Source organism: Vulpes vulpes, chromosome 1 (assembly GCF_048418805.1).
Source record: "Vulpes vulpes isolate BD-2025 chromosome 1, VulVul3, whole genome shotgun sequence".
Taxonomy (NCBI): domain Eukaryota; kingdom Metazoa; phylum Chordata; class Mammalia; order Carnivora; family Canidae; genus Vulpes; species Vulpes vulpes.
Genome location: NC_132780.1, coordinates 79159510 through 79174021, shown reverse-complemented (window position 1 = coordinate 79174021; position 14512 = coordinate 79159510). Strand labels below are relative to the sequence as shown.

At 35.9% G+C, this 14512-nt stretch overlaps 1 protein-coding gene across 12 annotated transcripts in view; it reads right to left on the bottom strand.

The window, feature by feature from the left end:
- SYNE1 (spectrin repeat containing nuclear envelope protein 1) overlaps nt 1–14512 on the bottom strand; it is a 450176-nt gene that overhangs the window by 136947 nt on the left and 298717 nt on the right. For 7 of the 12 annotated variants that reach the window (XM_072767663.1, XM_072767685.1, XM_072767661.1 and 4 more), the window contains 3 exons: nt 9509–9715; nt 7501–7674; nt 4478–4669 (listed from right to left, as the gene is read on the bottom strand). In XM_072767663.1, coding sequence (XP_072623764.1) covers nt 4478–4669; nt 7501–7674; nt 9509–9715 — 573 coding nt within the window. The remainder of the gene's footprint in view (nt 1–4477; nt 4670–7500; nt 7675–9508; nt 9716–14512) is intronic. The other 5 variants (XM_072767691.1, XM_072767728.1, XM_072767713.1 and 2 more) reach the window with 1 other exon arrangement.

The following is a 14512-nucleotide window of genomic DNA, read 5'->3' as shown; positions in this document are numbered from 1 at the left end:
TATCCCCTCACCCTTCAAACCCCCTTTTATCCTGACATGTGCCACTTGCATATCAAGTTCCCCCTCCCTTCCTACCTGCCTTTAGGGTAATTGCAGCTTTTTAAATTACTATTCCAGATGTGAAACCTTGAAGTCTTTCCTTTGATTTGGTTTTTTTAGAGATAAGGTTCATTCATACAACACCATTAGGAAAAAAAATGCACGATATATTAGATTGATGATACTTTTCTATAAAACCAAGTAAATTAGTATAGACTTTTACCGTTAGAAAATTAACCTCATTTTGCTCAAATTTAATTTTTTAATTACAATTTAAAATTTTTTTTATATTCCTTACTCTCTAATTTTATATTTTTAACACTTTTCTTGTTGCTTTGATTCATAAAGTCAGATTGCATGTACATTTTGAAGTATGTAAATATAAAGTGAAAAGCTGTATTTTCTCGTTATTTGCATTTATTTAACCAACAGTGAGTTAAAATATCTTTTCATACATTCACTGGCCATTTGTAGGTCTCGTCTCTTCATTTGAATGGTCTCTTTATCTTTTGTTCATATTTCTATCTTTTTATATTGGTTTACAAAAGATTTGTGGAAATTAAGGGAATTAATTCCTTGACATGTGAATTATGCAGTTTTTTCCCTTTTTGTCCATGTCTTTTCATTTGGTTTCTGTGTTTTTGGTGATAATAGAACTTTTTCATTTTTGTGTTGTAGTTTTTAAAGAAACTAAAATTCTGGGCTTAGGGCATACTGGCATAGATCCTTCCCATCCTAAGATTTTTTAAAAAATACCCATATATCCAGAACTTTAGAGGTTTAAATTTTTACATTTAAATATTTGGTCCATCTATGATGACCTTTTTTTCTGCAAAGAATGGTATAGGAAATCTAGTTTATCATATTTCAAGTGGTTCATCTATTACTTTATTATTATTTTATTCACTGATTTGAAATGCTACATTAACCATTAATCAATCTCCCTTAAATATTGAGGTCTCTTTCTGGAATATGTATTCTGTAAAGTTTTTTGTTGATCCATTTACTGTGCTAATGCCGACCTATTCTAATTATTGTAATATTGTATTTTAACATATGGTAAGATCAAATTAGCCCCTCATAATTCTTCAGTTTCAGAATATTATGGTTATTTTCACATTTATTTTATTCCAGGGAAACCTGGAATCATTTTGTCACATTTTATATCATTGCATTACATTCCAAATAACTTAAACATATATGCTAGTACAGGAAAAAACTGCCATCTTTAAAATATTATATTCCTAAGAATAGAGTTTATCTGTCCATTTTTTCACATTTTTTCTACTCATGTTTTAAAATATTTGTTGAGATTCCAAATATTTCATATTTTGTTGATATCACAGATGGAAAACTTATTTCTCTAAGTTGTTTTTTGTTTCTACATGGCAAAGTTATAGATTCTATATTTTTTAAAAAAAAGATTTACTTATTTATTTGAGAGAGAGCAAGCAGAGGGAGAGGAAAAATAATTCTCAATCAGACTGCCAGCTCAGTGTGGAGCCTAACGTGGGTTCCATCTCAGGATCCTGAGATTATGACTTGAGCCGAAATCAAGCAGTTGGCCACTTAACCGACTGAGCCACCCAGGTGCCCCTGGATTCTCCATTTTTAAAATAAGCCAGTCATCTTACTAAATTCTTCCATTGCTTCTAATAGTTTTCTGTTGATCAGGTTTGATCTTCCAGATCACAGAATTATATTATTAGCAGAAAGAACTGAAAATATGTAGTGTAGTCTGAAAAAAAATGTCATTATACTGAGAAAACAAAAGCAAGCAGAATAGTATGTTCATTAAGTTTCCACCACAATATTGGTGCCCTGTCTCCCGCCAGCACCTGCATGGAGATAAGAGGTTTCCTTGGTACTGTAGTTCTGAGACCACACCCTGCCCTTTGGTCCTATCTTCTCCCTCCTACACATTTTTTATCAACTTCTTTTTCATCATTCTTTCTTCTACTGAGTTGTTTCCATCTACATGTAGGCATGCCACATTCTTCTGATCTTAAATTTTTTTTTAAAGATTTTATTTATTCATGAGATGCACATGAGAGAGAGTTCATGAGAGGGGGGAGCAGAGACACAGGCAGAGGGAGAAGCAGGCTCCATGCAGGGAGCCCGATGTGGGACTGGATCCCAGGACTCCAGGATCACGCCCTGGGCCAAACAAAGGCAGGTGCTAAACCTCTGAGCCACCCAGGGATCGCCTTAAAATGTTTTCTAAAGTATATCATTTCTCTGCTACTCTTCATAGGGAAACTCCTGAATCACTTGCTCTCTTCTCCAACCCGTCCCTCCTTATCCTCACTTTCATTTGAATGTCTTTGCCTTCTCTATACAACTGGAACAGCTACTGTTGAGGTCACCAAAGACCTACATATCATGAGATCCAGTGGTCAGCTCCCAATCTTCATCTTGCCCCACTTACCTGCAAGTAGCTTCTAGAAACCAAACTCTCCATCTTCCTCTCACCTCCCTGGCTTCTCCTTGTTACACTCTTCTATAGGCTCCTCCACAACTTCCAAACCCATAACACTGGAGTGTTCTAGCGCCTGATTCCAGGACCTTGGTCTTCATCTCTCCTCAATCCTTTGGGATCCCATAAAGCCTCATACCTTAAAGAGGACCACCTAGAGGCTGATGACTCTAGGTCTCTCCCCTGAACTCCAGCCACTACATGACACTGAATAAACATCACAAACTTCACTATCTGAAATTAAACTATTGATCTAACTACTCTTTCTCTCCCCACATCTGTTCCTCAGATAGTTTTCACCTTCACAGTTATCCAGAATCTAGGAAGTTCTCATCACCTCAACCTCTATGCCATGTCTTCAAACTGGTGTCTGAGCTTCTACTCTGGTTCCCTATAGTGGATAAAAGCTTATCCACTCCTCTATTCCCAAACACTCCAGTGGCTTCTCATTTCCCCCAGGGTAAAAACCAAAGTGTATACAATGCCTATAACATCCTTTTACCATGTTCCCTGTTACCTGTGTCTGGCTTCATTTGACGCCACTCTCCCCTTGCTCATTCCATTCTAGCCACAATGGCCTTCTTGAACAGACCTAGGATGATCTCACCTTGGGGCCTCTGTATTTGCTTTCCCCTTTGCATAGAACTCTCTCCTTCATATCTGCATAGTTCACTCCTTCAAATGTGACTTTAGGGGGCTTTCTTGGCCACCCTGTTTAGCACTGCAAATCCAACCAGATTGCCTTTCCCCATCTATCCACTTTATGGTATCTCACCTATAGCTCTTATCATCTCCTAACTTAATATATAATAATGTATTTTAATTTTATTTATTGTCTATTTCCTCCAACCATAATCCTTTGACGTCAGGAATATATAGCTATAAATACAGACATACAAATACAGGTAGTTATTTTCCAGGCTCTTTCACTCAATTGTATAAAATAGCAGCTGACACACAGTTGCTTCTCAATAAATGTTTGCTTAATATTTGTATAGGATAACAATAGCAATATCTAATTTTTACAGATTAAAAAGAACAAAATTAAAATATTGGACAGTATCAGTATGAAAGGTATATGAGGAGAAGTCTGAGTGAAAGTGTTCCAAGGTTCTAATTATACTGCCCTAGAAGGAGATTAAGAAATAAACTTAGAATTTATGAGGTATGAGTGGTAAAGAGTAGATATTAGGAGTGGGGGGAAGCAGTCAACCACTTAAAAATAAAAGTTAAAAAGGAGAAAAAAGAGAACAAAAATTTTTTAAAAGTAAAATAAAAGACATCTACACACATCAGTAATCACAGTAAATTTAAATGGGCTAAGCCTGTCCTTTCAATGTCAGAGATTTTCTTTTTTTTTTTTTTTTTTTTTTTTGGTCAGAGATTTTCTGATTAGATAAATGTTTAAAACCAACAAAGTATAGCCAAGAGGTAAATCTAAAACAGAAGGACACAGAAAGGGTGAAATTGAAGGAAAGTTAAAGGATATGCTAGGCTAATATTATGCCCCCAAAAGTTCCAGGGATATAAAAGAGAAATGACTATTTGGGAATATTAAAGTCACTACATGAGAATAAAATGGTTCAATTCATTTGGAATATATGACAATGTAAGGTATGAGCCCTAAGTCAAAAAGTCTATCTGAAAAATAGAATGTAGGAAAATAGAAGAAAAATATTAAAATGTCATAGAATATCTTAATCTATGACCTATGTTGAAATACTTTCTTAAAAAGTATATTTGCTAAATATGGGTATTTATTTTCATGATCTTTTCTTTTCCTGTACTGCAGGCTTTGGGTCTATGGGTTCAAACAGTCCTTACAAAACCTATCTGAAATCAGTGCCAAAGTGTGTGTAAGTATGTACATTCCACAGCTCTTCCTTTACAGATCCTAGGCTGGGAAAAGGCGCCTTGGCGGCCATGTTTTAGGATGGAGCACTGGGTGGCTGGAGCCCTCACCTGGATGTTGAGCTGTTTGTCGTGCAGGGCTCTCTGCAGCTCCAGGAGGCTCCCCTTGAGCACTCTCAGCTTTATGGCAAGCTGCTCAGCCTCCTCCTTGGTGTGAGCCTTGCCTTCCAGCAGCAGGTTGTCATTGTGGACTGAGAGTTCTGATAAGGCCACCACCTTCTGCTCTATTTCCAACAGCATGTTCTGGAAAACCAAAACGAGGATGAAATTCATACACCCTGCCAAGTCTCTGCACATAAAGATCATTTCTCACAGCGAAACACAATACTTCTAGTCTTTCACCAAAAGAGTATGCATTCATGTTTTTTTCCTACTTTTCTGACAGACCTGAAGGGTAGTTATAGATTTTCAAAGATTCTTTGAGCTTCCTAATTTTTCTTGTCTTTAAGATTAGATGTTATATAATGGAAAACATCTTAAAAGCATGCAAAAGCATATTTCATATAGCCAAGGGATAAGGAGAAAAGACCACACCTTTGCTTTATCCCATTATTCCAACTGTTTTACCATTTTAGTGTTAGATTGTGATGCTTATGACAAATAGTAGTAAAGATATCATATTATCAACCATTATTCTCTCTTTCAAGACATTGCTTTTTTTTCAGGTTGTTGCTCTTATTTCTTGATTTTAATTTTTTTTTTTGTTTTTATATAATGCATTTTTAACCTTACATTTCTAAAAGTTCTCCTAAGAATTTTATTTTCATTTTCTGAGACAACTCTCTAAGGCTGCTTTTCTTCTCAAATACAGGCTAAATTTTGAGAAGGAGCAAACTAGTCTCCCTTCTTCCAAAGTGAGGTTTAAAACAAAAACTAAAAAAGAACAAGATGAAAACATCAAAGGTAAACAGATAACAATCATTTTATTTTCTGCAGAAATCCTTCTGTTTTTATATTCCTTAACTCTGAACTTTTAAAAAATGCACTCTCTAATTTCAATCAAGATATTTACTAATAAGAAAAGTATTTTAAATCAGAAAAACTGCCATCAACTTTTAAGAGTATATGTTTATACTAAAAAACTAGAACTAAATGAAAGCATGAAATATTTAATGAAATGGGGCTTAACGGATGATTCCCTGAAGATTCTTTTTGAGAAACTAATATAGTTATATCAAGACTTTACCACTAGGCACACTTTCACAGCGCTAAGGGCTCATAATACTTTTAGAGGCCCAATAAAAATCTTAATTTTAATTTCTTCTAAAATCGGAAGAAACAAATGAATATAAAAATGAATATGTAATAATGAATCCACTCTAGATCATATTAGTCTTTGGACCAAAGTAATTATAAACTAAAAATACAATTTTTAATATTTTTATAGAGGAAGAAGCCCACAGAAGCAAAGTGCCCAGAGCCCCAACAGTCATAATAGGACCCTCATAACAGCCACAGTTCTAATTACACAACTGGCTTAAATACTACACTTGAATTGACTGAGGAACTGCTGTGTATTTGTGTGATTCCATATGGTTCTAGTTTCTAAAAATGTTACCAAAATACCATTTCAATGCTTCATAAAAATCCTGAAATATATTATCTGAATTGTGAAATTTATGCATAGCCATAAAAATAGAGACATCCAAAAGGGAGAGGTAGGAGTAATGGTAAAATATAATTTTAGAATGCTAGTTAGTACATGTGCTAATTTTAAGCACTTAGAAGGGAATGCAAAAAATAGATGTTTCTTTCCAGTAAGGAAACTTTAGAAAAGATGATATAAATAATTTAGAAAACATTCACACGTGGTTCTCTATTCTCTACCATCCAGGCAGAGAATAACAATGCTTTGAATACACATAAATAAATTGCCTAGACCATTTAAAAATCCCAGTTATAATGACCAATATTGCAATAAATCTAAAATCTAATAAAAGGAATGATCAAAATAGCATACTACATATTAAGAAGAAAGCATTCATTCATTCATTAATGGTTTTTTCATGTTTCCTGATTCCAAATAAGAGACATATGGAGTCACACATACTGATATTTTAACCCTGTAGATTAGGGAAGTCTTACTAGATAGTTGCTAGTTAAATGAAAGAGCTTTTAGACATACTTCAGCCATGTGTGAAGTCTATTCCTTTGATAATCATTGAAATTCAGTGATTGGTACATTGGAGTTCATTACCTAGTCTCTATACTTATACATGTGTTTGAAATTTTCCATAATGAAGAGATTAAAAAAATGCTACAATAAAAACCTTAATGTCATTTTACATTAATTCCTAAAGACCTTGGGACACCTGGATGCCTCAGTGGTTGAGCATCTTCCTTTGAACCTCAGGTCATGATCCTGGGTTCCTGGGATTGAGTCCCTGAGTCCTGGGATTGAGTTCCTGGCACCCAGAGGGAGCCTCTTCTCCCTCTTCCTATATGTCTGCCTCTCGCTGTGTCTCTCATGAATCAATAAATAAAATCCTTAAAAAAAAATTCCTAAAGACCTCACATCAGAGGAAGGAAATTCTCTGTTCCAAAAGACAACCTTCCTATCTGCCTATCTGTCTATCTGCCTGTAACTGAGTTTTTCCAAGTTGTCCAAGTAATATATCCAAATTAGAACCAATATTGCAACAGAGCACTTAAGGGCACCTCCTTTTTTGTTTATCCACAGTCTGATTTACTGATATTAATTCTTTTCATTGGGTTTGTAGTCCTTAGTAGCCACTAAATATAGATACCATAAGTGTTTTAGTATTTACAGTCTTTAAAAAAAAATATGTCCTTTAGGAAGCTAAAGATTTTCTAAAGAGTAGACACCACTGGTAAAATTTTTCAAAAGACTAATAAGTCCAATTCTGAATTTCACTTAATCTTTTATAAGATATTATTTTTCTACATATATACAAATACATAAATATATGCTATATTTATACAATAAATATATACAATATACAGATTGAGAAAAATCATATATCCATATCAAGTCTTTTTACTGTTATAATTTCTGTAGTTAAACACAGTATTCTCTGTGATGTTGGAATATTCTTTCAAGACCATTTTTGTACCTGGCAGTCCACTAGCTGGGCTTCCATGTCCATAGGCTCCTTCGCTGTACCCAGTGCTGTGTCCAAAGTGGCTTTAGTGCTCAAGAGCCAGTGGTCCAGCTCATCGGCTTCACAGCGATACCTCTGCAGGGCCTGTTCCTGTCTCTGTTCCTCAAGCTGATCATTTAACTTCTCCTGATGAATAAAGTAGAATGTAACATACATCACCATGAGGTAAAATCATTAGGATGCAACACAATACAGAACACCAGGTTCTTAGTCCTGGTTGTGCATCAGAATCACCTGTGAAAGTTAAAAAAAATAATAATAATAATATGGGACACTTGGATGGCTCAGTGGTTGAGCATCTGCCCTTGGCTCAGGGCGTGATCTCAGAGTCCCGGGATCAAGTCCAACATCGGGCTTCCTGCATGGAGCCTACTTTTCCCTCTGCCTATGTCTCTGCCTCTCTCTCTCTCTGTCTCTCATGAATAAATAAATAAATCTTTAAAATAATAATAATAATAATATAATAATAATAATAAAAACAAAAAAAACATGCTTAGGTCACATCCTAGAGCACTAAATGATAATTTCTGGAAGTGAGTCTCAAGTTTAGTATTTTTTAAAAGCTCTGATGATACTAACATGAACCCAGAGTTTAAGCTTCTTACATAATATACCTATGGGGCTTGGCAGATAATGTAAATAATGGAAATTGACCAACAATTAGAATGAAACAACGGCATAAGAGAGTAAATGGCAACAGGTACTTTACCTTAGTGTCTGGGAAAGTATAAGGAGTGGTGGGCAAGCCCATTCAGAGCACCACAATGTGATTTCAGGCAAGTGATTCCCTACAGGAACAGATGGTTCAGTGGTACTAGTTTCTTAAGTAAAGGAGGAAATTCAAATTTTTGGTTATGTCTCTGGGTTTTCTCAATGATGGCAAATAATTCATATTAAAAAAAACCCTCCAAGCCAATCACTTCATTTTAAAACTCCACAAGGATTTCAAAGTATGATTAGGGACAATATTAATGAATTAAAAAATTAATTTTTAAGACAAGTACTGGGAATACCTTATTTTAAAAATTATTTCATTAATAATTTGTTATGTTGTTATTTTTAAATTTCAGTTTTTATTAAATAGTTGAAAAAAAAAGAAAATAGAGATTAAATAAAGCTAACACACTGATTTTAAGTGTCTCCCATACAAAAAATAAATGAGTATATGACTTGATTAATCTTATAATAGGTAAAACTGGAAAGAGCCTACACACCCAACAATAGGTCTGTGTTCAACTGAATTACAGCATAACCAGCAGCTAAATAATGTTAAATTCATATAATAAGAAATTGAGAACATAATTGAGAACTGATTATGTGCCAGAGAAGCCGCTTGACCCTGAGATACCAGGAGACAGATACTCTCAAGGTCCTTAAGCAGTCTCTAGTCTAATCAAATTTATAGGAGCAACAATATGAACATCACATATGTTTAGGGCCAGGAATGATAAGAGAACAAGAAAAAGCAAAATAACTTATTTTGCATGTTATTGTTACCAAAATTTATCTATTAAATAATGTTAAGGTTAAGTAACATGAGAACCAGAATTGCAAAACTATTTTCATGAACTAATGTGCTTAAACTGGCTAAGGGTGACTAAGGATTTATTCTTCAGAGTATTAGTAATACTAGTCATAAAATGCTCTTATTTAAACAGAACAAACCATTATGCAAACCTTTACAATTATTCTTCACAAGGCTCACGTCTACCAAGTTTTGCTTTCCACATTCTCAATTTTTCATGCTGAAATGAGTCAGAAAGTAGTGAAAAGACACATTGAAGGCTACACACTGACTCAGTGCTCTATTCATGAGACCCTCCTTGAGACACACACAATACCAGCTTCTTCTGAGTGGGAAACCATAAAAATGTAGATCACGTAAATGACTCGCATGCTTGTCAACACAAGTTGAAGAGTTAATTTGGATGTGAGGGGAACCTGCAGAGTGGCTTGTTACCTCCAAAAGCTGTCGCTTCCCTGATGCCTTCATCTTGATGGTGGACATCCGCTCGGCTAAGACAGTGAGTGTGGACTGCAAGGCTAGCTGTTCGGCGGGGTCGGACTCGGGAGACTCGGACACCAGCTCCTCTGCCAGAGACGACTGGAGCTCACTGATCTCATCTTGAAGCATGAGAATCTCATCCATCAGTGCCTGTGAAGAAGACTGTGGAATCACACTCCTGTATGTAGTTTTTTTGGACTGAGGAATCGTGTCCCTAGCTGAGTCTCACATCGATTGAGATTAGGTTAGATACTTCACATGCAGGTCATTTAGCCAGCAAACAGGAGTCCCACTAACCTAAGTTCCAAAATGAAAGGGCATTCCTGACTTCAAAATCATTTGTGTCCCTAACATAAATGGATTTGAACAAGTTAACGAATCCTTCTGGCTTTCAATTAGGCTCTCCTGCAGTCCAAGAGTGGGGACATGCTCAGTCTCAGTCTGACTCTACGATTCTATGTTGAAAACAACTCACTACTTTCTTCCTCAATGTGATTTTTTTCCATTTCAAATTTCCCCAAGTCCTCCACAATACCACACTTTAACCCAAAGCTCACATTATATAACCAGGGAGATCTCTCACCTGTTTCTTTGTTGTCACATCTCATTTGTCTCCTGTCCATTCCTGAAGCTTCAAATGCTTTCTAACACTGAATGCTCACAGGGGTGTATCCCTTACTCAGACATCTCTTCTAAATTTTAGGCTTTATATTCCAAGTATACATTTCCCTGGGTATCTCCAGAGTATTACATACAAAGCCTGCTTCCTCCTTTGTCTTCCTCATCTCAGTGAAATGTAGCACTCTCTCATTGTTCAAGCTCAGGACCTAGGAGTCCTCATCACACCTCCTCTCCTTCACCTGCCATATCCAATCCAACACCAATTCCTCCATGACGCATCCTATACATCTCCTCTGCCCATCCCAATTCAGCCGGCTCTCTGAATTGCTCTGTCTACAGGTGGCTTTCCTGCTTTACAGGCTTACCTAGTCTCCCCAGTCCACTCTGCACAAAGCAATTCGAGTAAGCTTTTAAAAAGGTAATCAGAGCCTCTCACTCCCCTGCTTTAAAATATTTAGTGGCTTATCGTCTGTAAAATAAGAGCCAGACTCCTTACCCTACTGGTATGTCTCATCACTTCCCACCCTTCTACTATCCATACTCCCTTCTTGCTTGCTACATTTCTGCCTTCTGTACTTAGTCTACGACCTCCAGCTCTTTCAGGCAAATAGCACACTAACTTCTTTATTTGCATCCATCACAATTATAGACATGTTTTTTTATCCCCCCCCCCCCTTTTTCTTGTATGTTATGACTTACTCTTTAACTTGAATCTTGACAGGAGAAATTCTTATTTAGAATTTGAATGGTATGTTAAAAAAAAAAAAAACAGGTCCTACCACATGAGGGGCCACCAGCACTTCAAATAAAGAAATACTGGCTTCATATTTGAATTCATATATGAATTCATATTCATATAAAACCATATTTTCATGGTTTCTAATGTATCCATATTTGCATAGCTCATAGCTCTGCCACAGGATTGCAGGCTTCAGGCTAAGCCCAGTGCCTCCTAGAATAGGCTCTCAACAAATATGAAAAACCAACAACAAAAAAAACCCTCTATTCTCCTAATATCAAGTGTCATCATACTCAACCGATTTTAAAAATATTTATAGTGAAGTTATTCTATACATCTATATATCATGTAAACATCTATACATTAAATATTTATATTATTATATATAAAAGTACACATATTCTAAGTATATATAGTTTCATATATTTACACAAACTGCATATACCTATGTCCTACCACTCAGATCTAGAAACAGAACATTCCTAGGGCTCTATAAGCCCTTTTGACCTCCTCCCTGTTACAACTTCCCTTCTTCCCAAAGATCATCACAGTGTTACCTTTGAACATCATAGATTACTTTTGCCTGTTTGAAATCATGCCTGAGGTACTGTTCTATGTCTAGCTTTCTTCACTCCCTGCCATGATTGTGAAAGTTGCTTATGTTGCATTTGTAAAAGAGCTGGTCATTTTCATTGCTATATGGTACTCCAGTATCACCTGGTTTGTGGATCTTTTCCAGTTAAGTCTTTCTAGTAGGTCATAGTAGTAGTTCATTGTAGTTTTAATTTGCATTTCCCTGATGACTAATGAAACTGAGCACTTTTTCCTATGCTTGTTGGTCAGAAGACGAAGAAGACTTCCAGCAAGGAACCTGAAACAGGGCTCCATCCCAGAACCCTGAAATCATGACCTGAGCCAAAGGCAGCTGCTTAACCAGCTAAGCCACCCAGGTACCCCTTGCAAAATATTTTAGAATTAGTTTGTCAATCTCTACCAGAGAACTTGCTGGAGGATTTTAATGAAATTGTAATGAATTTAAAGACTGAACTTGTTTGTTATACATTCAAAATGTTTTTTCTCCAGTAAATTATTTTCCATTACTTCATAACCATTTTTTGGTTATTGCCAAATATATAAAATTCATATTATTTGGTTTCTTTTAAAGGATTCTCCATAACTGGACTAACCCTATTATGTCTTTCTTTTCCTTTGGCACTGATCCTCTGTATAAGCAAGGAGAATCCCCCACTATCTTCTACCATGTTCATTTGCGTTACCTCCTCCAGGCTTTCTTCACACGTGTTTATATTTACAGTGCCTTCTGCCCACTTCTGTTGCCACTACAAATTTTTTTAATCTGTGCTTCTGAAAAGACCTGATAGAATTTCCTTTATCTATTTCCCATCATTGCAACCTACAATCCCATTGCTGTTTTTGCACAACATGTTGGTAATTCACTCCACCCCTAAAGCACATTTTAAACCATATATTAATGAGAAAGTTTGTTCTTTTCAGCTGTGCATGTAGTTGGTGCTCAATACATCTAGTTGACTTAATTCTAACTCACAATAGATAAAATCGGTATCTGAATCATGAAGCAACCAGGAAGAAAAAAAGCCACCTCCTTTAACCTCAGTGGATTTGACCAATCCGGTGTACAGTGAAATCACCAGCTTCTGTTGTAGGCTCACAACATTCTAAAACAGCTCTCTGAATGTTCTGCAGTAAGGAATAAAAGGGTTTAGGAATCTTAGAACTGTTGGTTTTCATCCTCTTAGGGTAAAGCCTCCCTATTCATATGCTTCAGTTTACTCTCAAGGGAGAGTGGTTGTTTTTGGAAAGCAGCTGTAGTTTTAAACTTCAAGATCCAGCAGCTAAGCTTACTGGACATGGGTTTTCTTCTGAGGTAAAATGTTCTGAAATCAGATAGAGAGAGGGTGATTGTATGACATTGTGAAAGCATTAAGTGCCACTGATTGTACACTTTAAAGGAGTTAATTTTATGTGATTTGAGTATCACTTCAATTTAAACAAAAAGATCCAGCAGTCAAATATGTCTTTACTCCCTTAACTCTGTCTCACCTGGTAGCCAGCTGTTGCCTTACAATATCTGACTTAAAACTAAAATAAAGAGAAGAAACACACATCTTTGGGTTTCTGACTTGTGTTTACAATGAGGGTATGTGCATGACACTTCTGTGGTTTAGAGAAATACCTTGGGCTTCTCTAAAATGACTCACTCTAGGGAGAACATAAAGTTAACGTCTGATTTAACACCAAAGGTAAACATGAATTTCATTGTGACTTTCAGAATTATCAACATCCACATAGCTCGTTTCAAACTTTTGAGTTGTCATATATATTGAAGAAGCAAAAACAATAACAAAATTACCTCAGTGCTCTGCTTACTATCTATCCAACACTGAGCTTAATGTGCCAAAGACAACACATACCCATAAAGCATTAACTGCCTATGACTATGAAGGTCTCTATGACAGAGGACTTATCACTTAGAACAGCCACAAGTGAGCTTATGAACTGTATTAATGTCTTAAAATTAGATCTACCATACAATTTAGAGAAGATAACAGGAAAGACCCAGCACTCCACCCAAATTCAGTAGATTTAGACAAACGTTTAGAGGATAAATATAGGAATTAGATTAGCTTTTTAAAGAAACATTAGTACTTCCAAGAAAGTGTTGGGAAAGAAATAACAATTTAAGTGTTTCTACTAATTTTTAGAAAATATAAAAAAGTATACTGGGCTTCCTCATCCACATTCAGCTGGAACTTAGAAATAGTAATTCTACAACACTTCTTGGAAGTTTTAAAATACCATTCCAGAAGCTAAGAACCAATTTAGACTTTGTGATACCATTAGCTTTTCACGTGGGCAGCTCTGTCCCAGAATTTGTAGAACATAGGTACAGATGGCAAAAGTAGGTCAGATGGAAAATTTTAGATTTGCAATTATATGAAAAATAATACATTCTATATTTTTTGCCTCTCATCATAACATTAATATAATTGTTAAATTCAAATGATGGGTAATCATCATGGAATTAGCTACATCTCACTGCTAGAATTGTTTGCATTACCATTCTCAATTTAGAAATACACAGAAAGTCAAGGGGTTGGCCTTAAGTATTAAAAAAGTCACAGATTCATTTCTAGCACTTAATACTTAGCATTAATATACAATTTTGAGTTTTCTCCATTAAAACCCTTGAACAAAATAATAATTTTGCTCTACATTGCTTATGCATGTTTTCACACCAATGCCAGAGATGCAGGGGGTGGTAGCAGTGATTGACAGCTAATTTGCATTTTCAGTTAGGAACCCTGGAGTGTCCAGACAGACTACCAGGATCCTCTTTTATGCAGTTTCTAAATCCTGGGGGATCTAGTGAAGGGTCTTTGCAAGCTGTTGTCACACACCTGGGACACTAGAATGATGAGCTTTGAACAAAGGCAGAGATGACTCAAAAGTAGAAAGAGTCTAAGTATGTAAACCCTGGAGCATGTGCTCCTGATAATATGAGCGTGTGATACTCAAATTCATTCTAATGCAGCCTTTGGACAACTTATGCCAAATTC